The sequence below is a fragment of the Procambarus clarkii genome, chromosome 63, assembly GCF_040958095.1.
Source record: "Procambarus clarkii isolate CNS0578487 chromosome 63, FALCON_Pclarkii_2.0, whole genome shotgun sequence".
NCBI classification, from domain to species: Eukaryota; Metazoa; Arthropoda; class Malacostraca; order Decapoda; family Cambaridae; genus Procambarus; species Procambarus clarkii.
Genome location: NC_091212.1, coordinates 21,509,400 through 21,535,299, shown reverse-complemented (window position 1 = coordinate 21,535,299; position 25,900 = coordinate 21,509,400). Strand labels below are relative to the sequence as shown.

General features: G+C 37.2%; 1 protein-coding gene across 3 annotated transcripts in view; it reads left to right on the top strand.

Annotated features, from left to right (window-relative positions):
• The window catches only part of mle (dosage compensation regulator mle), a 71,718-nt gene that overhangs the window by 17,217 nt on the left and 28,601 nt on the right, over positions 1-25,900 (top strand). Inside the window, exons 5-10 of one of the 3 annotated variants that reach the window (XM_069308798.1) lie at positions 2,007-2,146; positions 7,817-7,950; positions 15,516-15,562; positions 22,395-22,621; positions 24,991-25,158; positions 25,384-25,581. In XM_069308798.1, coding sequence (XP_069164899.1) covers positions 15,532-15,562; positions 22,395-22,621; positions 24,991-25,158; positions 25,384-25,581 — 624 coding nt within the window. In that variant the 5' untranslated portion in view covers positions 2,007-2,146; positions 7,817-7,950; positions 15,516-15,531. Of the gene's footprint in view, positions 1-2,006; positions 2,147-7,816; positions 7,951-15,515; positions 15,563-22,394; positions 22,622-24,990; positions 25,159-25,383; positions 25,582-25,900 lie in introns of those variants that run through there. The other 2 variants (XM_045760584.2, XM_045760583.2) reach the window with 2 other exon arrangements.

Below are 25,900 nucleotides of genomic sequence, written 5' to 3'. Positions count from 1 at the left end.
TGATTAATAATACTGGTGACAACGACGGTCTGCAGGAATGCGCCAAAGTGTTAAGATATGGGCACCACACAACCGCTGCATATTCCAGCTTTGGCCTAACAAAATGTTGTTTGCCCTGTGTGCTTTTGTTCTCGTATTGTCATCTTAGTGATAAATAGAGCTTTTTGAATACACCCACTTTTGACAGTGCTACATAGCTTCCCTGGCTTGGTGCCTTCTTTTGATAATTACTTATTTACTTCAAATACACCAATTGATACTGGAATAGACTTGAGGGACAACTGAAGCTACCACCTACCCTCATCCCTCATGCATCCTTCCCAGGCCAGACTCAAAGCAGCCCACTAGAGAAGAGTTACATTAAAGCTGCATTCACTAATAAGGGGCTAGAGTATACCTTTTCCATTGCAAATGTTGAATTGTCGACTGGCCTAATTTATGCTCACACAAGTCGTGTGGGGCTTACTGTGGGAAGCCCTGTCAGCTCCCTGAAGCTATCCAAACTGTTAGGTGCTATATTAGTTTAGGATCATCAGTCATAGGAGTTTCTTTTGCCTATCAGCGACCACAAGCCATAACCTGGCCCCATCAGAGAAGCACAGGGAGCAATGGCCTATGAGCACTTTACATTTAAAGTACGTATGTCATAATTGCCATTGACCGGGAAAGGAGCCAGAAAGGTAGGCGAATCACAATGGACTAGTCTGGGTTAACCTGTGCAATCAGTCTCCAAAAGGATAAAAGTATCTCCTCTAGAAAGAAAACCAAACAACAGTTCTTTATTGAGACGGTGGACTTCCAGAGGGGTCTGTTGGTTGTGGATGCTTAGTTGGTTATGCCGGGGGTGCATCGCATGTTGTGTCCGGTGGCAGCTTTTCGCTGCTACCTGCGACCCACTGGTTCTGTGACGGTGGACACTGTGGGTGGATCTGATTTCCCTGGTTGTTTGTCATGGATCTGGTTTCCCTGGTTACCTGTTTCAGGGCCTGTCTCTCTCAAGATGTCCGCAGTGTCATCACTTACAGCCAGCCTGCAGTTTACCCTCGTGCACATGACGTTTAGAAGTATGATGATCTTGCAGCAGTTTTTGGTACCTTGTCTTTGGTAGACATTTGGGCATGGGGGTTTTCAAGGTCGAACAAGTTCCTAGCTGCCAGGTATCTAGCGAACATTCTTGTTCCTTCCCGGCTGTGTGTGGCTTTGGGGCACTTGTTGTGGCCGTCCCTCCTTTTACTTATCTTTGGGTAGTTAGCTTCAGGGAGCCAATGGGGCTCCCCACAGAAAAACATGGTTGAATGTAATGAAACGCCATTTTCTGGGTGACCCTCGGAGGCTCCCTTACACCCTCCCTCCCTTCATCCTGTCGGCGGCTTTTCATCGTTCAAGAACTGGGTTGGTGGGCTGCCGGCTTCCCCCTCCACCCCATACAGGAGGGTTGTAACGCTAAGGAGCCGAAGTGGTAGTCGTATGAAGAATTGCTTGTTTGGTTTTTCTTTCTAGAGGTGTTAATTTTTATCTTTTTGGAGGTAGATTGCACAGGTTAACCAGACAGTGGTCCATTTTTATTTGCTTACTTTTCTGGGTCCTTCCCCAGTTGATGGCAATTATGACATACATGTACTTTAAATGGAAAGTGCCCATTGGCCATTGCTCCCTGCGTCTCTGAGGGGGGGCCAGGTTCTGGCTCATGGTCCCTGGTAGGCAAAAGGACTTCTGTGACAGATGACCCCAAACTAATATTGCACATATCAATTAGGATAGCTTCAGGGAGCCTCTGGGGCTCACCCAGAAAATCACATTTCATAACATTCAATGCTGGTTTTTTAGAGGAGTGATGTAATGTAATTTGAATTTTACTTCATGTTAATTGACTGGCGTTGCTATGAATTATCTTTACTATGATGTCCTAGAGTGATTCCTATGTCCTATGATTGTTGTGAAAGTGTGCCACTCCTCACACTGGATTTCATCATTCAAACTTTTCAGCAAGAAATTTTTTTTTCCAGGCTGAAGATGTTGATCTTACTGCAAATATCCACGGTAATTGGACAGTTGAAAATGCAAAATCACGTCTACACATGTTTCTTCAGACAAACAAGATTAAGGCCGATTACAAGTACAGTGCAATTGGTCCAGACCATAACAGGTAAGGAAGTAGGTCAGAGTAATTTTAACTTGAACTTGTTGATAAAATAAAGCACTGATTTGCCTTAAATTTTTAAATGCATTCTTGGACTACCTTTAATTATACCCTGTACTGTGTAATCGATTCTTTTTGCCAAGAGGTTAAATAATTCCACTAGATAGTTGGCAAGATGATTGTTTCCTTTTGAGAATTAGTGATTTCAGTTTGTTTTAGGTTTGATTAAAACTAGAATGTAAGCTTTGCAACTTTAATGTGTTTGTTCCTTTTGGTACTTATTGTATTGTGTGATGTGTGCAAAAGGTTGAAAGTATTTGCACTCCACCAGCTCCATTTCTTACATAAAGGAAGCAAAGATAGTACAGTACAGGGAATAATTACAGTACTCTGGATATTAACGATGAAAGTGTCCAAAGAGTTCTTGGGTTGTCACTCGGTTGTAAGATGATTAATTGTTGTATAAATTTTGTATAAAAGTTAATTTACTTTAATTTAAATAACATCAGATAATACTTTGTGTAGTTCTGGGGACATTTTTCACCACAAGTTGCTCACAATGTATTATGCCGTGTGTAGACAAAATGTCTGACATTTTCAAGAACCCAAGAACAACCCAAGAACACGGCATCATTAAACCAGGGGTTTAATGATGCCGTGTTACCTTTGGAATTCGAAAGACACTTTCAATCAAAATGCCTAGATAAATATTTTCAAAAACTGCATGAAAATATGCAAAGCAAGTAATTTCTCCAACAAAAATGATCGTTGGAGATAAGTCCTTATTAATTAAAGGCTTCTTATCTTATAGCACTTCAGATTGCGAAAAATAAAAAGGCGTATATGATTGGAGAAGAATTAATTAAGCCTTGAATATTACAAGCCTGTGAAAAGGTTTTGGGAAAGCTGTCCAGAAACTGAAAGTAATTCCTATGTCCATTAATGCTGTCAATCACAATTGCAGACATGGCTGAAGTTATTGAAAATAAAGTTATAAAAATGGGGAAAAATTTACAATTTGATTCAATTCAACTTGACGAATCAACGGACATAAGTAACGAGGTACTTCTCCTTTGTTTTGTGAGGGTTGTGTGTAGGAGAGTTACAGGAAGAACTCCTTTGTTCACTCAACATGGTGGGTAGAACTAGTTTTTAGATTTTTAAAGCACTTAATAGTTATTTCCTGGAACATGGAATTGAATGGAAAAAATTTACTGGGAAATGTACAGATGGTGATGTAAACATGACATCTTTCAGGAATTGTTGCAAAGGTAAATAATGTTGGTCACCCAGATATTGTGTCTACACACGGCATTATACATTGTGAGCAACTTGTGGTGAAAAATGTCCCCAGAACTATACAAAGTATTATCTGTTGTTATTTAAATTATAAATGAATTTCGACACAAAGCGCTCAATTCCCAAATATTTGGTGCACTTTGTGAAGAAATGGATTCCCAGTATACATGGAACCTCGACTTACAAATGCCCCTACTAAGAATATTTTTGGTTTCTACCCCAATTTCATCAGAAATCGAGTTATGACCTTTTCCTCTATTTGCAACTTTGTTGATACACGTATGGGTCAACCGAGTGTGTGGTTCCTGGTGGCACAGGCAACCGCGCTTAGTGACAAACGCGCTTGAAATCTTTGTAAGGAATTTAATTGTTTTTGTGCTTTTTTGTTTTTGAACATGAGTAATTATTATATATGCCATGGGTCCCAAAAGTCAGTAGTAAGGTTCAACTTAAGAAAATAGTTGAGTAGAGGATGTCCCTTGGTCATTAAGAAAATGTGTGAAGTATGGGAAGAACTGCAAAGTTTTGCTGAAAAGACTCGCCTAAGTAAAGCTGTAGCAGGTCGTTACCTTGACCTTATTAACACTTTCGTACACCGCCCGTGAGCCCTGTCAGCGCCCGTGGGCACCGTCGGCCGAGCGGACAGCACGCTGGACTTGTGATCCTGTGGTCCCGGGTTCGATCCCGGGCGCCAGAGAGAAACAATGGGCAGAGTTTCTTTCACCCTATGCCCCTGTTACCTAGCAGTAAAATAGGTACCTGGGTGTTAGTCAGTTGTCTGCTGACTAGCTGCTTCCTGGGGGTGGAGGCCTGGTCGAGGACCGGGACGCGGGGACACTAAAACCCCGAAATCATCTCAAGATAACCTCAAGAATCATCTCAAGATAACCTCAAGATAACCTGCTGACTTTCCCCTAATGCCTCTGGTGTTTCCGGCAAGTGTGCGACGACACTGAAATGTCTATACTCTCTTCCATTTTCTCGCCTCTATTTTCATTGTACGTGTTTCATTTTGGTATCAAATTGTTTGCAATAGAATTCCCCTCTGAAGTATATGCAAATAGTCCAAAAGCCCAGCATGCCACCCACACCAAACATAAAAATCGGCAATCGTTAGCTGTGAGAGCGAAACAGCGATAAAATGTGTATTGTCTTTTCAGTTTTCTCACCTCAATTCTCATGCTACATCATTCATTTTGGTGTCAATGTGTTTGCAATAGAATTTCCTACAGGGACATTTGCATATAAAGTCCAAAATCTTCGCGCGCCCCACCGCAACAACGCCGAAAGTCGGCCAAGAGTTAACCATTTGAGTACACTCATTGGCACACCCGCAACACCTGACATCATGTTACGTTGTTCATTATGTTATCAAATTGTGTGCAATCTAAAGGCCCTCACTTTAAAACCATCCCCAGAATGATCAAATAAAAATTAGAATTTTAACAAATATTTTAATTAGAGACAACCTGCATACCAGGGGCATAGATGTTACCAAATTACGGATGCAGACTGCTGCCTATTTGCGCGAAACTGTTAAACAATTTGATGGGTTGTATTCTGGGAAAAAATAGGATTAAGGGCTTATCTAAAATGCTATGCGTGCTAGTGGCTTTACAAGAACATAAGAACTCTTGTATATAAATAAATAAAAAATACCAAATTCTCTTCACACCTATAATCCAGGTTATGCAAGGCTAATTGCACTACATATTGGTGGACAGAGAGGGTTAAACATATCTACTTCATGTCATGGTATATCCTTGTTGAATGTCCAGACTACCAGGACGTGCGGCCTTGCCTCCCGACCGTCCCACTCAATCACTTCTCCCTCAATAGAATTCTTGGTGAATCGGATACCTTTGATATCGTTCACCTTCTGCACTTTGGTTCTCGTATTTTCATCCTTTGTGATATTTAGCGCCCTATGAATATCCAGCACATTTCATGTGCTACATAGCCTTCCTGACTAGGTGCCATATTTTAATAACTACTTGCTTCGTCATTTTTTTTTTTCAAGCATGATTGCTAAGTACATCAATCATCATCAAATAGTGATGGTAGTCAACATTGTGTCTGGGCAATATAAAAAATTAGGTGATGCCTTCTATTTTCCCATCTCCCAAAGACCCATCCTCTATTTAGCTTATTTCTTGATAATAATACTCTATGCTTGCATTGGAATGATAGAGAGATAGCTGGCAACAACTAATATTAAGTTTCCTTTAATCAATAGGGATTTATCCTCATGGTCTTTTTGTATAACCAAACTAGGAAACCTCAAAACCCTAGTTATAATTCATCCCCATCAAGGATCACTTGGTTTCTTGATGGAACAGAAACGTGACAATTCTGTCCAAATTCCATCTTTGGATAATCAAAGAATTTGCTTACAAGAAATCCCTATATACAAAATTACTAATTCAGATTTTCAATATAGATAAACTGACAGTTCTGCTCCAGTATGGGCTTCCAAGTGATATATATATTGACTCGTTTGTCTTACTTAGTGCTATATATATCCTAGTATTATTTTTAGGGCATAGTGTTATTTTTTATAATTACAATACTTGCTTGCCATCTCTGACTTTGGTGAACCCACACCTTTCAGTTTACATTTTCCATTATAATTTTTCTTGTATAAATGTGAATTTGCATTCTCTGAGCTCGTGCAAATCCTGGGCCAACTGTATTATTTTCATCTCGATAAACTGGGCTATAGTACAGTACTAACAATTTTGCCAGATGTGTTACTGTAAGCAATTCAGTTAATGCATTTTTTGAAATAGAACCTTGACGTGTAAGTTTTGGTTTCTGGTTTGGGAAGCTGCATACATTATATTGTATTTTGTCAGAACTGAATTAATACAAATTTAATATTTCCAGGTATCCAAGTAAAAACAAATTGAACATGTTCAGTCTGTTCAGACTTGGGTACCTGAAAGGTAAACCATTTGCAATGTTTTAGTGAATTTATCTTGCACTGAAACATTGCCTTATTGACTTGGTCTAAACGCCAGGTTTCCAAGGCAATAATGTCTTGCCTTTTATGTACATTTTTGAGATATGAGCAAAAAAGCGTGCAGCTTTTTCTCATTATCTCTGCAACAAAGCTGGGGCCTGTGAGGAACGCTGCTCTATCATAAACAAAGCCTCTTGGAGATCACAGGCTGGGCCCAGAGTTTATGTAACTCTGGGCTTAGCTTGTCTCTTGTATTATGCCAATCTTGCATTATAGTTCTGTAGGTATTTTCTTGCACATTAAATAAATTCAATTAAAATAACTAGTTCTGTTCTTGATTTTTGCTCGCATTGAGTAGTAATTATATAATAGAATTTTAAGCTTCCATGTTTTATTTATTAAAAATATCAAAGTAAAATTTACAGAATCGACTAGAAAAATTGTTATATTATTTATACAGTACTTTAGTGAAAATATTAGTAGACTGGTTGATTTTTGCTCATGGAATTATTATTTTAGGAAAAATGTATTCTAGTTTTGCCTGTTTGGATCTGTGGCCATATAATTGCTGAACAGTAATCATACTGGATCTGTGCCCATGTATAATTACTGTATATACTGTGTGGTGGCCTGTTGATGCCTGAAGCTTTCCTTCATAGATATTTAGTAACTTTGGCTGTGCTTGTATAACCCTCTTATGGTAAAGTTTGTCCTGTTAGTGAAAGTTATTTCATTATAAGAGGATAGATGTAGTAATTTATTTCAATGCTCTTACTCTCTTGGCTCCCTCTTATTAGTGTGTGCACTCCCTCTCTTCCTTCATCACTGACTTGCTCCTTCCCTCCCTTTCTTACTGGTTCACTTCCTCTGCCTTTCCCTCCCTCCCTCCCTCTGTCCCTTTCTGACTAGCTGATTTCTTCCATCCCTCCCTCACTGGATATCTTTCTTTACTCTTCCCCTCCATACCCCTCCTCCATTGCAGTGGCACAGCTTTTGTAACTATGAGGTATGGCTCTAGTTTGGATCTTGCTTCCTATAGGTGCATTTCACTAGCACAGTTAGCTGTGCTACTTTTGAAACTTAGCACAGAATTTGCTAACAGGCCAGTAAGTTATAATACTGACATGAGGTGCCCACTAGAAATGAACAGTATATAGATAATTTTTTAGTAATAACTAAAATTTTTTTTATTTTAATTATTCCATGGGTAGAGACATCCAACCAGCTTGCTAGAAAATTTGTTGCTGTTGAAGATGGCACAAATAAGCATTTGTTAGCAATTCACATTTTATTAATTACACATACTTAAGAGTTTATACTCATATCACAGTAATTAGATATAATGCTATTGATTTGATTTGGTTGTGTTAGACATTAAAGATCAAATTCAAAACCAGATAATGTTGAAATTTAAGAAACTTTGGAGAAAAGTTAGGGCATCATAGAAACAAGTTTGGCTGGAAAATCATCTACCCTGAGCAGTGTTCCCCGCAGGCAGCAGCTGACTGGACCACATTCAAGACTACAGCCCTGTGTAAGCACTTAGCAGGTTAGTGAGAGTAAGATCATCCATCTCTTACTTGTATCACATAGATTTCAGGCAATTGTATATCAAACTAAGCATAGAGTGTAATGAAATACCCCTTTCTGGGGCAAGCTCCTCAGTAGCTCCTCATGTTAGGTATGTACAAGGTACGCTAGGCTCCTATGACCATCTCGACCTACTTTGGACAAAAGCCTGTTCGAATGCTTTTTCCCCCTTTAACAGGATATATAGTATATGAGGATCAATGATCAACACACTACCAAGGTGAACTGCCTCCTAAAATACCAAAAGTATATTGCAAAACACACTTCCAACTCTTAAAAAAAAAATTCCATTTACAAAATTAAAACTCAAAACTGAAACGTTCGAGTCATGCGTTAACCTTCCCGAAGTCAGGAAAGATAACACTGAAACTGAATTTTTGAAGCAGTCTCAAGTAGAAATTCATTTTTTAGCAATACAGTAATTGAAGTTTATCGAAAACGAATCTGGTAGTTCTAATTAATGAATTTTCTTGTATGTTTTAATAAACATTGCCTGGCATTCGTACTCAAATATGTGAAAGTTGTAGGTCAATGTGTGTTGAAATGAAGTCATGCAAAAATAATCCCCCAGAAAAACTAAATATAGTGATAACAAACACACATTGCAGTAACTTTGTTGCCCATATATGTGTGTTAAGGCTCTCATCTGGTCTTCATTCATCAATACAACTTAGACAAAGAGAATAGTTTGAAATCTTTAAATAAATTGGCCCCCCAAAATTAAGTAGCAACTTCTGCCACCTGTGATTAACATTTTGACCAATTTTACATGCTTAGTGCCGGATATGCATTCTCCATGACGTAGAAGTTGCAACAAAATCCGCATAGGGGATTTTTCTCTTTCCCACCAAAAGGGGGAAAGCGGAAAAAAAGTGGTTGTCAGCTTTTTGTACAAAGGGACACAAGAAATATTGCCATTGGGCAATGTATTTATATGATATACTGTATAATAAAATACAACATACTAACTCATTGTGTGAAATCTGGCCCTCCAGGTGGCACCAACGGCATATCCACCTTGTGGACCCTCCTTACTACTACTATTCTTTTTTGTGTGTCAGACAGGTGCTTGCATCTCTTTATCTCGGATTGGCAGTAAATAAGTGTTATCGTTATTATCAGTACCAGTTGCCCCCGTCTCGCTCACATTTATTAAAAAAAAATTGTAAAAAATCTATTTCTTAACATATTGGGATGAGAATTTTGCAACGCTGATGCCAAATAGCGGGAGATTTGTTTAAAAATTTTCACAATGTAATATTTCATGTTTGGAAAAATACTCGTCGGTCAGTGGGCTCCTTAAGTGGTTGCCTCACCCAGACTCACTGTTTTGGGCTGCTGCGTTGTGGCATTAATGAAGGTAACAGTTACCTTAATAATGGTCTAGGGATTTTGCTGGGATTTAAATCACAGTCGACTTGATAATAGTCCAGGACGGACCAAAACGTCATTGTTTCCTCATTTTTTGGTGTGTGGTTTAGTCTTCAGATAACTATGATTGGCTTCCAAATTTTTTTGGACAATTATCAAATATTGCTCAGTTGAGGTTGGATGTCATTGTGACTTATAAATCACCAAACTGTTTGCTTTGGAAGTGGGTTGATCTCCAATTCCCATGTGCTGCCTGCCAAAAGGCACTTTTGTGTCCAGTTAGTCGAGATGGTCATAGCAGCTAGGTGCATTGAGTGCATTTCTAATGTGCGAGTAACAAGCTGATGGTAGCTACTGAGTGGCCAGCCCAGGAAAATAATATTGGAAACTTTAATAAATGCACACTCTTGCCTACTAGAAAGCACAGGAAAGATACACTAAGTTACTGAACTTGCTGATAAAACCTGGTGTTTGTTTACTTGGGATTGCTTAATTATAATTAAATGGCATAGAACTGTGTGCATATTTGTGATATCTTTACAATGATTCTTATTGACTTGAAATTTATAAAAAAAATATGATAGAACTAAATGTTATTTGATAAGGGGGGGTATTATAGGTTCCTAGAAGCAATTACTAAAATAAATTTATTATGAAAAAATTGCATAGTAATTAGGTAAGTTTTTCTTCCTATGTTGATCATGACTAGCTGCAAATGGCCTTTTGTATTTTTAGTAAAGTTTCAGTATGGATACATTTAAGGGTGTGTGTGTGTGTATTATTTTATGACAGGTTTCCATTCAGTATATAAAGTACCTCACTATATTAATATAAGACCTTTAATACTTGAGCTTCATTTTAAAACTAATCTTAATTTCATTGTTAAATAGTATATTCAACTAAGTGCAGTAATTACCTAATACTATTAGTACATTCCACTTACTGACCATCCTTACTCAGTACAAATTCTTCTTTTCTTTGTCATGTGCATCTCCACATTCCACCATTAGGTAATATATTAGACACAGATATGGTAAAAAGTCAACTGGATGAACTAAAAGCAACAAAAGCAGTAGGACCAGACTTGATACCACCATGGCTGCTCAAGGAGGCTACAAAGGCACTTTACCATCCATTAACTAGTATTGACAACAAAACAATAGATTCCCAGAAATCTGGAAATTGACGAATGTGGTCTCAAATGTTCAAGGACAGCAGTTTTGGCAACTAGACCAGTGACACCTTAATAATGTCCCCCACAAAAAGTGGATTCACAAGTTTGGAAAAAGGAAGCTGGGAAACCAGGGGAGGTACTGGCCCAAGTTAGAGTGTGTGTGTCAGTAGAAAATAGGGTTGCAGTGAAAGCGAGGCAGGAAACTGTGAGGTTTGCAGATGATTTACTGTACTGGGTACACCTCCCTCAGTTGGCTGTGTTTAAAACGGCTATGTTTTTAGTAGTTTATCTTTAGGTTTTCATTCAGCATTACCCTCACCATACTGATCTGATGCTGTGCTTTAACCCTTAAACTGCACAAAACCTCTCATGATGTGTGACACTGAACTCAGTTTTTAAAATTTTCTGAAATTCTTTCAAATGTTTTCTGAATAATCTACAGGGGAAATGCTTCAGCTTTGTCTAAATGATACCAGCGTAACTTCAAAAACAAGAAAATAAAAAAATAACTAAAATTGAATATTGAAAACTTCTGATTTTGAAATTGGCTGCAAAAACAAAAATATCACCATTTGTTCATATAGTGTTATTATGCTCTCAGAATAGCATATGATTTTCATTTTCAAATATTTAGAATATAGGTTTTCAGTATAGGTTACTGTAAAATTTTTTTGGTCATTATGGCATTTGAAATATGTGCAAATTTAGACAACAATAATTTATAACTCCAACCATTTAGAGTTTATGAAAAATCAATTCTATAAGCATTGTAGAACAGACAGCTGTGCACACTATATGTAAAAATGGTGAGAATCGGTCAGAAACTAGATTTTTGGTTACTGAAGTAAGTTGATATTCAAGTTAAAGATACAGTATAATTAAAGTTGAAGTTATTGACAATGAATAAGGCAGTTCTAATTCATGAATTTATTTGTATGTTGTAATGAACATTGTTTGGCATTCGTACTCAAGTATGTGAAAGTTGTAGGTCAATGTGTGTAGAAATGAAGTCAAGAAAAAATAACCCCCCAAAAAAACAAATATAGGGATAATTATAATAATTATAATGATATAGGAATATATTTAGGGTATACTTTATATAAGAAAAAATCCCTAATCTGGTCCCTAATTAACAAAACAACCTAAAGAAACAACTAAAATAGTTTGAAATCTTTGAAAAAATCAACCAAAAAAAACTTTAAAGTCCCAAGTTCTGAGAGTTGTGACTGATTTATTTGTTGACCAATTTAATTTTGGTTTCACATAGTTAGCGACGAGTATGCATTCTCCAGGATGTAAAGGTTAAAACTAATTCAAATAATAAACAAAGGAGGAAAAAAACTAAAAACCTTAAAAAAAAATCTCCCCCTCCAAATTTTTTTTTGGACATTGTTGAAAGTAACTTATAAAAATATTGGACAATGTATTTATATGATATCATGCTCTATTTTGTTATATAACATATTACTTATTATTATTTGTGTTATGTATTACTCACCATTGCTATAAAGACACCAGCTGTATATCCACTTTGTGGACACTACTTTTACTACTTTTCTTCTTTGTGTGTCGGGCAGGTGCTTGCATCTCTTTATTATTGCATAACCCTTAATTTTAAGGGTTCTCTATCAACAAAACGTTCTTTTTTTTAATATTCTTCTAAAATCAATTTCTGAAAATATTTTGAAAGTTTCACGAAGCTGAAGCCAATAAGTGGGAGATTTGTTTAACATTTTAAAGTAATTTTTACAGAATTTGAATATTTTTCGAATTATACCCCCTTCAATGTCACATCATGTGAGGTTTTGCGCAGTTTAAGGGTTAAATATAGTACTTAGCTTTGCCCATAACACAATGACTGATATTGACAGTGAGCAATGTATTTCTCTAGCAGTTAGTATTTAAAAGCCTTAGTTTGTTGTGACTTTTTTCTCATTTCAACTGTACATGATATGAAGAAATTCTGCTTAAGTTTGCATCTTTTTTAATTCATGAATACATTGTTTGATTTTTTTTTTTAGATGAATCACTTTTTAATACTGTACTGTATTTAGCTTTTATCATTAATGCGTAATATCTTGAGTGTCATTATACTCGCTTGAATTCATGATTATTAAACTAATCTTGCTTTCCATCTTAGGCAAGTAGCCCTAATGATGACTAATACTTTCATATTAATTTTTTGTTACCCAAAAGATGGTGAGGTATGCCTTGCCAGGTCTAACGGAGGGAGTCTGTTGATTTAGTCTTGTATGGCTAAGTTCATAGAATTTTTAAATAATTTACAATAAGACGTTCCATCTCCAGTATACTTTCCCATTTGACTAATAATACACAGTATTTTAGTTTTACAATAGAACCTGTCTTCCTTCCCCTTCTCAACCAACTTATCCCACTTTTCTAATTTGTACTAACCATACTTCATGTATTAACTGTGCGCGCTCGGGAATTCTGTTGAATGTTTTTGAAGTACGATATTGTAGTAAAGTTCATTATTTACATTTAACATTATAATACTTTACATATTAGTAAGAGCAGATTTTGTTTGAAATTCTTCAGAATGAATTTGATTAAACAAAATCTCAGTGGTGTTAAACAGCTAATCAGTTCTTGAGAGTTGTGCATACCTCTTAAATATTTACAAAATTTTTAATTATATTTCACAGATTGTATCCAAATGTTTGTAGTCTCTTAACTATATACTGCAGTGTAAATAAAGGTGGTGTCTGTCTTGAATTACAAATCTGCACGTCTTGCCACCCCTATTTTAACACTTTCGCGCTCCGTGGAAACTCGCGGTTGACAGGGGGATCGTGGCCCCTCCGTGCGGGTAAGCGCGCGGTGACACTCAAATGTGTATACTCGTTCCAGTTTTCTCACCTTAATTCTCGCGCTACGTCGCTCATTCTGGTATCATTGTGTTCGCAATTAAATTCTCTACAGGTGTGTATAAATATAATGTCCAAAAGCCTAGCGTGACTCCCAACAGCAAAGCGTAAAGTCGGCAAAAACGCACAAAATCAGTAACATGTGCATTCTCGTTCCATTTTTTTACCTTAATTTTCGTGCTACGTCGCTCATTTTGGTATCATTGTGTTCGCAATTAAATTCCCTACAGATGTGTATGAATAAAATGTACAAAAGGCTGGAGTGCCTCCCCGCAGAAAAGCCTAAAGTTACCCATGAACGAGCACCATTTTGTACATTGCAACCTAATGTTCAACTCGTTCAATTTGATAACATCAAATTTCGTGCTACGTCGCTCGTTTTGGTATCAAATTGTTCGCAATAAAAAGGCGATTATTTTAAAACTAGTCCCAGAATAATAGAGCAATAACTGGATTTTTAACAAATATTTTAATTCTGGACGCTCATCATCACAAATTTATTTATATCTTTCCAGTGTTCTGACATAAATATTTGTGTTACATCTTTCATTTTGGTATCAAATTGTTCGCAATAAAAAGGCGCACATTTTAAAACAAGTCCCAAGATAATAGGACAATAAATAGAATTTTAACAAATATTTTAATATTCAGACCATAGACCTATTTATAATATTTCAAGTGTTTGGACATCAAGTTTCATGTTATATCTTTGATTTTGGTATCAAATTGTGTGCAATCTAAAGGCGCTTATTTTAAAACCACTACCAGATTGATCTGATAAAATTTAAATTTTTAAAAAATATTGTAATGAGTGACTCAGTATTGCGTCGTTGGAACACATTCAGTAGAAAAATGAGTGACGAATTATTCAGTCTGTGGAACGCGAAAGTGTTAAGGGGCCAATAGACCGTTTTTTTTAAATTGTTTGATTTCAATCAAACTTTTTTGACGAGTTGTATGTGCAAACGGTTTCATCTGGTCCAAGTCTCGGCATCGTAGCATAAATAGGAAGGGCGAAAAAAATATTGAATTACGTGTCAAAAATTTTCCAAAATGGTCAAAAACAATTATCAAACACAAGTGTCAACTGAAATCATGTCTATGACTCTCAGATATCACAATAGCATATATTAAAAAAAAATTATAATTAGTTTTATTAAAAAATTAATATAATTTTTTTTTCTTATTTATTTATTGGACGATTTGCATGAAACTTGTACACCTGACTGCAAGTAAGCGTATCTGTAAGGGTGCCAATTTTGGAGGAAATTGGTTGATGTCAACCTCAGCAACAGATGGCAGCACCTCAGGCATTATTTTTTAATTATTTATTTCAAGTAACATAAACGTTCATATAACTTTCATTTTTTATTCAATTTACATGAAACTTACCCCTTATATGTAAAGTTTGTCTATAAAATCCGGGGCCCGTGTTTTTTCCTAAGTTTATTTATTGATTTTATAATGGCAATAAACATGTTACATTTGCATATTTTTTTTTTGGGGGGGGGGGGGGGACTTTGACTATTTGTATTAGAAAAACTAAACATGTTTTGGAAAATCCTCTGCCCAAGATCCTGTATTATATGCTAATGTGCCAGAAAAGTGTCATAGAATGATTATATCTGAAACCTGTGGTTGTATATACACACTTGAAAACGTGTAATATTTGTTGAAAAAAAAATAAATCTCCCTTTCTATTCAGGCTGCAGTACTGAAACTTGGAGCAATTGCAGCCCTTTTCATATACAACTAGTCAAAAAATATTTGTTGACATAGAACAACTTTCAAAACAAACTTTTGGTCCCTTAATATGTTTTTGTTACTCATGAGAAAATATGCATACAAATAAAAGTTGTTTTCTGTGTATGCATTATGTATATATTGTCATGTATACAAAAGTTCCTTGCCTCTATGCAATTAGTACAGAAGTTTGTAAAGGTATTTAATAATTCCTTGATTGCTCCAGTAAAGTAATGACTTAGTACACTAATTTTTACTAATCCTTACTACATTTTGATTCCTTAGTTTTACATTCATACAAAATGATGCTTTTTTATCATGCTAATTATGCTTTCTTCTTGATCGCAGGAGTTTTGTGGCTGAAATGTCCTTCTATGTGAAACAGCTCCAACGAAGTAAGTTCATTTTTTTTACTGGTGCTTAAAACTGATAGGGATTATTAAATTTTGGGGTAGCAATTTAGGAACAGCTCAAAGCATATACAGGACAACCTCCATTCAACGCACTATATGGGACCAACCTTAGTGCATTGCAGGGTTGGATTTGTTGCAAGAGGTGACCTTCAGGAGGCGTTTCACTTGTTTTTCTTGTAAACAATAAAAATGCTTTATCTTATTATATACTGTACCTATATATTACTATACTGTACTAAAAAAGTTAGTTTTTATTTACCTTATTTTTGAGTTATGTCCATCTTGAATTCTCATGGAGTTGTGAATATTGTACAGTAAATATGTACAGTGCTGCATGCTCAGTAGTACAATACAGGTTATGAAAGCTATTGTACACTAAAATTACAGCAACTTTAATTTTAACACTTAACATTGTACTTAAATTAAACACTTCTTCTAATTGTACACTCCACACACACGATGTTCTTAGATTTTTGCATCAGGTTTGTTGGTGTTTGCTGTTGCTGTGTTTACTGTTGCTGTGTTTACTTCCATTGCTGTTGTACCGGTGCTAGCTACTGCTGTGCTCGTGCTGGGTACGGCTGTGCTCGTGCTGGGTACGGCTGTGCTCGTGCTGGGTACGGCTGTGCTCGTGCTGGGTACGGCTGTGCTCGTGCTGGGTACGGCTGTGCTCGTGCTGGGTACGGCTGTGCTGGTTGATTTTCTGTTTCTAGTTCTTGCAAAATATTGACTCATTTTTGGCACTAATAAAGCACTATTAGCAATCTTCTGAGTCATCTTATATAACAATACAGCTGTAGTTAAAAAATGGTAAATTCCATGATTATTCTTCCATCGGCAGACATACACGTCACTCGCTGACAATGCTAATGGTTCTGGGTGCCTACTGTATGAACGAAGACTAGGGGCTATACACCCTACAGTTGGCTGGTGTTTAACCCCTTGTGCTGCTTTGGGCCTTAATGTCTTCAACACTGCCAGGTGCAAGAAAAAAAATTATTTTGTCTTATGAAAGTGTTCATTTTTGTTCCCTGAGCACAGGAAACATAATAAAAACATTGTAGGTGGCAAGTTTTGGCCGAAATAGGGTGGGGAAGTCTGGCAAAAAAGAGGTGTTGACAGAGCAAGTGCCAGAGGACGTCTGTTCCGCCCAAGCTGTCAGGTGGGAGTTGCCACAAAGATATTATTACCTGATTATTTCAATGTGTCTGATTTTTTCTTATTTTTTTGCAGTAATATTATTCAATAGTGTGTAGTGCGATATATTTATATAATAAAATGTGTGAACCATGGATATACCGTGCTCAATTATGGTGTGCATATTATTAATTAAATTATTATGTTCATAAAACAATAAACAAATAGTTTTGCTGTTATTACACTATATACACACGTTTTATATATATCTGCACGTTTTGTTCACCATAACAAAACACTATGTTGCTATTGTGAGTCAAAAAGGAATGAGGAGTGGCTGCCACACAGCCAGCCAGCCTCTCGCCTCCACTCCCTCCCTCAACAACACCTCACTCGCCCACAATCTCCTCCCACTATACTGTTTTGACTTATTCATTATGTACAGACGTTATATATGTAAATATCTACATGTTTTATTCACCGTAACTGTACAACTAATCTTGTGTGGTGAGTTCAGGCAATAAGAGTATATATAAGTATCTATATGTTTTATTCACTATAACTGTACAAATAAGCTGGTATGGTACCCAAAGAGCATAGTGGCCACCAGTACACAGCATGACATGTCATGCAGATGTTGCCACCTCTCTCACCAAAATGGCTGCTCCCAACATACTCCTATTGCTGTTATTACACTCTCTATACACATTATAATGAGTATCTACATTTCTGTTCACCATAGCAAACCACTAAGTTGATATGGCGAGTCCAGACAACAAAAGGTGGCCACACCTTTTATTGTGGAGGACAAGGTGGCATCGTCTTCTGACGATGCCACGTCCCTCCCTCCCTCAGCATTACTCCTCCCACCATAGAGCACAGTGCTAATTTATCACCACAATCCTGCTATTATCAGAATCCTGGTCATTTTTATCAGTCGGGGGTCTTCTGTAATACTATCATCGCTAAATAATACCAGTTACATATATATTTTAATTAACATTTTTAGCAATGCTGTGGTCACAACCTGAACAGCAATGCTGTTAGTTCATGCTGCATGTATCCGCCTTGGTTGCTCACTCAGTACTGAGGCTCTCACACCCGGGAATGCTGCCTAAGATTTTTTTTTCTAATGGCTTCTGTTTACAAGAATCCTGAGGAGAATCAATGTTTATCACAGTCAGGGGTCTTCTCTAATACTATCATCACTAAATAATAGCCAGTTCATATATATTGTTACATATTTAGGTGATGCTGTGTTCACAAGCTGAACAGCAGTGCTGTTAGCTCATGCTGCATGCACCAGCCTTGGTTGCTCACTCATTACTGAGGCTCTCACACCCAGGAATGTTAACCATTTTTTTTTCCCAGATGGATTCTGTTTACTTTTGGTCATGGCTGGACTATAGCGGCCCCATATTCCTTGCGGGGCATTTAAAATCATGTGCTAGACCCTCAATCGTATATGTACGATGTGCGCCATTCCTTGACAGTAACTCACATCATATATGTATGTATTGTGCCATTTAACTCTTAAACTGCGCATGGCGTATATATATATACGCCCTGAGTAACATGTCCCACAGTGCACATGGCGTACATATACGCCAAAGGGTGCCAGGCACGATTCAAATGGCCCGCGGCTACACGGGGTTCACAGTAGCTTCCTCAGGGCTCTTGTAAACAGACGCCATTTTTTTAAAAAATCGTGGGCAATATTCTCAGGTGAGAGAGGCACAGTACTGTTGGAGCAACCAAGGCAGGTGCACGCAACATGAGCGAACAGCATTGCTGTTCAGCTTGTGACCACAGCATCGCCGAAAAATGTCAAAATAAATATATAATTGTTATTATTTAGCGATGACAATATTACAGATGACCCATGTCTGTGATATAAATAACCAGGGTTGTGATAATAGCAGGATTGTTGTAATAATTAGCGCTGTGGGAGGAGTGATGCTGAGAGATGGAGGGAGACAGCATCGTTTACTAACTGTGTGGCTACCTGTTATTGTTTGCATTCACCATACCAGGTCAGTGGTCCTCTATGGTGAACACAAATGTAGATACTTATATATAATGTGTGTATGAGTGTAATAACAGCAAAAATGACGACCGCTCTGTCAACGCCTACTTTTTGCCAGACTTCCTCGGTCAATTGCGCCCAAAATATGTCACCTACGATTTTTTGTTATTTTTCCCATGCTCAGGGGACACAAATTAACATGTTTAGAAGACGAACAAAAATTTTTGAATTTTTTTTTTTCTTGCGCACAGGGGTGTAAATGTCCCCAGGACCCCTGAGCAGTGTAAGGGTTAAGGGTTAAGCCAGATCCAGTAACATAAATTTCTCAAATATTGGATTTACATCAAATTATATATTTTTGAGTTATATATTTAGTTTAGCAACATTATTACAATAATAAGAGCTATAAAAATACTTATTTTAGAACCTATTTATTAATCTTATTATTTCGAAGCTGTAGGTCACTGAACTGTGGCGACGAAATCGAACGAAACACACGTGGTGCTGTGTGCACACATATTAGACCTGTCCACTCATGCTGGAGTTGTTGTGCCAATAACATGAATAATTTCTCAAATAGCAGATGTTGATGGTATTACAATATATTTTTGGTTTTATTTAGTTTAGTTTAATTAGGATAATAAAGAACTATTAAAACACCGGTTTTAGAAATGGTTTATTAATTTGAAACTTTCAAAGTCATGGGTCACTAAACTATGATGACAAACGAAAGTGAGTGAAACCTCACTGTAAAGTGAGGTTTACAGTACAGTATTCCCATATTTGTCCACCCTCGCTCATTTTGTTTCATCTCTGAAAATGTATGTAAGATTTCAACACATTAACTAGCTATTCACCTTCATCCTTTAAATTAATCTACAAAGATACATGTGCCACAAATCTGTAAACGAAAATTATGGAAACAGTCGGTCACTTGTGAGGACCACTCTGTCTGGTGATTGGTTAATATGCTTCACTTGTGTGGACCAATCTAGCTGATGTTTGTTTCATATGGTTCATTAGTTGTGTGATCCAACTAGTCATTAAGGAATTATTAATTGTAACCTGTGATACAATGGGAAAGTTTTCCACCAGTCTGTGATCTCTGTCCTAACATCGTAAGCAAATCCACACATCCACCGCTTTGGCGAACCATTGTTCGTTGAAACGGACGATTAAATCGGGCCTGAAAAGTGTGCGACCTAGCCAGAGATGCGGCGAATCGGGGTACGTTGAATCAAGGTTGTACTGTACAGTGGATACTTGGTTGATGACCGTCCCTTTTTACGAATTTTTCGGGTTGTGATCTCAATATCTTACGAAATTCGACTAACGACCTTAACCTCGCTTGAAGAGTTTGTTGATACACGTGTGGGTCGATTGAGTACATGGTTCCTGGTGGCACAGGTGAGGTGCACTTCAGTTTATCAGTGCCTCCTGCCTAGTGACGATTACACTGAATTCTTTGTAAAGAGTTTCATTGTTTTCCTGCTTTTGTGGTTTTTGAACATAAAAGTAATTATTATAGATCAAGCCACTAGTTTCTGAAAGTATTTCAGAGGCTATAATTTGTGGAAATGCAAGGCTATTACATAAAGAAAACCTCTGGAACAAGTGATGCGGATATGAAAGCATTTAGGGCGAGTAGGGGATGGTTTGAATTGGTATTCATAGTGTTGTGGCATGGGGATAAACAAATGTCTATAGACAGCTTCTTGATAAGACAAGCAAGCAGTGAGCCACAACCAGGTCCTTGTGGTATGCCTGCAAAGCATAGGAGAGAGAGTACCCCAGAAATGTCATAACTACCTGATGTTTTAATGGAAGGGGAGTCCCCTTCCAAACACTAACATCTCTCCTTCAACCCCCCCTCCCCTCCTCACCGTCTTCCATACTCCAACAAGAGTCCTCAATAAAGGTAAGGTATACTATACTATAGTACAACATATGAGTAATATTATTTATATAAATGTATTATGAAGGTAATATTTTTGGAAGTGTGGAATGGATTAATTCAATTAGCATTAATTCTTATGTGAAAATTTGTTTCGGGTGATGAACCATCTCTGGGAATGGATTAAATTCATAAACGAAGGTTCAACTATACAGATAAATCTGGTACAATTCTGTATAACAATAAATTTGCTTAAATGTTGCATTTATTAATTGGAATTTTGCTCTGTGATTGGGAGGAATTTGTTAAATTGTTACAAAAGAATTTAATAAAACTTGCAGCATGTGTCCGGTATTGTGAATATGGGTTGTAAATGCAAATCTGCCAAGTTAAATTATTCCTTATGAGACCAGGAGGTATAAGGAATAAGGAAATCATCCCTCTTATATGTATGGGGTTCAGTAAGCATATTAATTAAGAGAAATATAAACTTTAAAAAGCTGAAATTAAAAAGTAAATTACCAATTTATCAGAGTGTGATACTGTATGCTTAAAGAGGGTACATGATCAACGTGACTATGATGTTTATCCAAGTGTGCTTACGTTTACAAGATCCAACTCTAAAACCTCGCCTCATAGCTATTGCATCTGGTGCAATACCTCCTGCAATACCTTTCTCTCGTGGCAGCTACTTTGTTGTTGTAATTGGCAAAGAGTGCTCTGTTCAAGCCTAGCAGGCTCTCTTGGTGGGGTTTTCAGGGCTTGCTGGGGGGAGAAGCAAAATCATACCTGTTTAGCCTTGTAATCTATATATTTGCTGTGTAGTTACAGGATGAGAGCTGTGCTCATGGTGTTCAATATTCACAGTACTGTGTCATGTGATGATTTGAAACTACTGAGGGTTTTGACATCTACCACTTGTTCCGACAATCTACCACTTGTTCCGACAATCTACCACTTGTTCCGACAATCTACCACTTGTTCCGACAATCTACCACTTGTTCCGACAATCTACCACTGTTTGCAAAAGTGAACTTTCTAATTTTTTTGGTAGCTTTGTTTCCTTAGTTTAAATCCATGAACACTTCTTGAAGTTGCAGTTTTCAAGAGCACTTCTTTGACAGTTTTGTTGATTCCTGTTACTATTTTGTACACAGTGATCACATTACCTCTCTTTCTTCTGTATTCTAGCTTTGGTATATTTAACACCTTTAGCCTCTTCTTGTAGCTCTCGTGTTTCAGTTCTGGAATCCATTTAGTTGCATGACTGCACTTTTTTTAGTACAGTATATTGATATGTTTATTGAGGTGTGGGCATCATTCAACTGCTCCATATTCCAATTTTGGTCTTAAAAAGGTCATGAACAGTTTTTGATATTTTACCATCCATGTATTTAAAATCAATTCTGACATTGGAAAGCATGGCATACACTACCCACACAATGTTCTTTATGTGGTACTAAGGTGACAGTTTTGTATCCAGAATGATTCCTAGATCTCTTGGAAAGTTCCTTAAAACCTTTTCACGTAATTTATAGGTTATGTGGGGCCTATTTTCTCCTATTCTACATTTCATATAGAGATCTGTATGTATCCCCATTTCTCCATCTGGAAGTTGAGCATACCCAGTAGCTGTGGCTCCTAGGGGGCACTTTGAAATCTTGTGTTATTTCATTTCCCTTAGAAATATGATTGATCGAGAGTCCTACTGTATGTGGATAAATGACTTATATTAATGTAATATAATCACATTTCAGATGTTTATGGACGTGAAACTGGGTCCAATAAACAAGCTGCCAGTAAAAGCTGCTCTCTCTCACTTGTTCGGCAACTTTACCACTTGAATGTAATTGAGCCATTTTCTGGGACACTGAAGAAAAAGGACAGTGAGCAGCTCAAACCATATGAAGTGGCCATTTCACCAGAACTTGTTACACTGATGGACTCTGTGATTAAAATGACAGGTGTTCATCCAGTTCTGCCAGTAAGTTTATAAAAAATATAAAGTTAATTAGCCTTACCTTAGATTAAAAGTTTGAGTGCTTTATTGGTGTCCTTTATTAGGGTGTAAGTCAGTTTGTGTGTCCTTGTTAAATCTTAACCTTTATTGCTAATTTTAAATTTTTCTACAGTATAATTTGTTGACTTGACAAGTACGATTAATTTCTTGCATATTTTATTAAATATTTGAAGAGGAAACTATGCATGTGTTTAACCCAATGTTAAACTCTCTCACTCACAATGTTTATACTTAATAAGAATAAGCAAAAATTAAAGCATGATGCCTAGAGCATCATCCCCTGCACTGTGTGTATTGTTTTAATGACATTGAGAGCAGCATCAGGATGCCAAAGTGTTAAGATTCGACCAAGTTTGACAAATGTGATGAAAGTTTTTGGGACTTGTTTGATTTAGTTGCAAACAGAATGATATAAAGCAAATTTTTAAGTTATGCTTATGGGTTTGAGCTTTGGTTCTGATCCTGCCTCTCAACTGTCTATTAACTGATGTACAGGTTCCTGAGCCTATTGGGCTCATATCATATCTACATTCGAAACTGTGTCTGACATCTGCCTCCACCACATCACTGCTTAGTGTATTCCATTTGTTAAATACCCTGACACTGACAAAAAAAAATCTTATGTCTCTGTGGCTCATTTGAGCAAGTTTTCACCTGTGTCCCCTTGTTTGTGTTCCACCCATGCTAAATAGTTACTTAGTCCACCCTGTCAATTTCTCTGAGAATTTTGTAGGTGGGGATCATGTCTCCCCTAACTCTTGTCTTCCAATGATGTGAGGTTTAATTGCCGTTGCCTTTCCTCATGTCTCGTACCACTTGGTTCTGGGACTAATTTGGTGGCATACCTCTTTAATTTTTTATTAATTTGTCTTGTGTTCAGTTAGGTATGGACTCGAGGCTGGAGCTGCATACTCCAGGATTGGTCTGACATGTGGTATAATACAAGGTTAAGTTTCTATAGGCAGTTCTTATGTTGGCCAATCTAGCATATGCCACTGAGAATTTGAAACTGTGTATGGAGTCAGCCTACATCACATCACTTCCTAGCACATTCCATTTATTAACTCTGACTACTCTGAGTAGTCAGTTAATAAACTTAAATTAACTACTCTGACACTGAAAAAGTTCTTTCTAATGTCTCTGTGGCTCATTTGGGTACTTAACTTCCACCTGTGTCCCCTTGTGCGTGTACCACCCGTGTTAAATAATCCATCCTTGTCTCCCCCGTCAATTCCCCTGAGAATTTTGTAAGTGGTGATCATGTCTCCCCGAGCTCTTCTGTCTTTCAGCGACGTGAGGTGCATTTCCCGCAGCCTTTCCTCGTAACTCATGCCTCTTAGTTCTGGGACTAGCCTAGTGACATACCTCTGAACTTTTTCAAGTTTTGCCTTGTGCTTGACAAAGTATTGGCTCCATGCTTGGGCTGCATACTCCAGGATTGGTCTTACATATGTGGTATATAAGGTTCAGAATGAATCCTTACACAGGTTCCTGAAGGCAGTTCTGATGTAAGCCAGCCTCGCATATGCTGCAGATGTTATTCTTTTGATGTGGGCTTTAGGAGACGGGTTTGGTGTGATATCAACTCCCAGATCTTTTTCTCTGTCCGTTTCATGAAGGACTTCCTCCCCCATTCGGTATCCTGTTTCCACTGCCTAGTTTCATTACCTTACATTTACTTGGGTTGAACCTAAATAGCCATTTGTTGGACCATTCCTTCAGTTTGTCTAGGTTATCTTGTAGCCTCATACTATCTTTCTCCGTCTTAATCCTCCTCATAATTTTTGCATCATCAGCAAACAATGAGAGGAATGATTCTATACTATTTGGAAGATCATTTACATTTATAAGAAACAATGTGGGTACAAGGACTGAACCCTGTGGGACTCCACTGGTGACGTCTCATCAATCTGAGACCTTGCCCCTCACAGTGACTTGATGTCTTCTGTTACTTAGGTACTCCCTTATCCAATGGAGTACCTCCCCTTTCACTCCTGCATGCAACTCCAGCTTTCACACTAGTCTCTGGTGTGGTACTGTGTCAAAGGCTTTCTGGTAATCTAAAAATATGCAGTCTGCCCACCCCTCTCTTTCTTGTCTGATGCTTGTTGCCTGTTGTAGAATAATTGCTCTTAGTTTAGTTTTATTTAGGAATATCAGTACCATTCCTAGTAAGACCTATTTTCTTTGTTTCTTGCTCTTATGTATATTTAATTTGAATTTTGTTATAAAATGTTCACACTCACAAACATGGATGTTTTTATAAATAAATATACCATTTGTAGATTATTTTACAGAAGGGCAGTGTCTTAAAATTTCTTTCATTCCTCCAGGACAATGATCCTTCTCAACCTAGCAATCTGATTCCTGATGTTATGCTGGCTGAATTTGAACCATCTGAAGCTCCTCAGTCTACTGGTGGAGTAGTGTCTTGGTCTCCACCACAGCCAAACTGGAATGCCTGGACTAGCTGTAATTTGGATGAAGGTCCTTTATCTACAGTATGTATCTCGAATAGAATTGTTAAAATGTATCATAATTGTCAAATATAATATAAATGGAATTTATATTAGATCGTAAAACTGAACTAAGTTAGAAATAGATGCAATGAAAAATCTGAATCATAACCTTTCAAAGCAAAATAAACATAACTTTTTCAAAATCATTGGTTTGTGATAGACATTGTAAAATTAAAAGTTCTAACATTTTATATATTTTCTTGCCAGCTCAATTTGGATCAAATTAGTGCCGACTTACAAGGAGTTCACAAAGACCGGCTGCAGACTGATCAAATGTTACAGTCTGTAACTCACCAAAGGACTCAGTTGCCTGTGTTCAATATGAAGCAAGATATAATGAGTGCCATATATGATAACCCAGTTACTATCATCCGGGGTAATACAGGCTGTGGAAAGACAACTCAGGTATGTATAAATAAATTCTAGTATGAGTTTAGATAATGCTTGGTAGTTCTTTTATACCACCATTAGATAGCATTACTAATAAATTCTCATACCCTGAAGGAGGTTTTGATGTTTTTCTGTTGCAGCTTCAGGAAAAAGGTATGACGAAAAGATGTTATTAGCTCATCAGGTAAAAATTGCTAGGAGGTGGGGCATAAAGAGCTAGAATTCACTCTTTATGGCAAAGGTAGATAAGCATTTCAAATGCAGTTAGTTAGATCTCGTATGTTTAGTAATCAGTATTATTGAATATGACCGCATATTCTGTATTTATTATTTT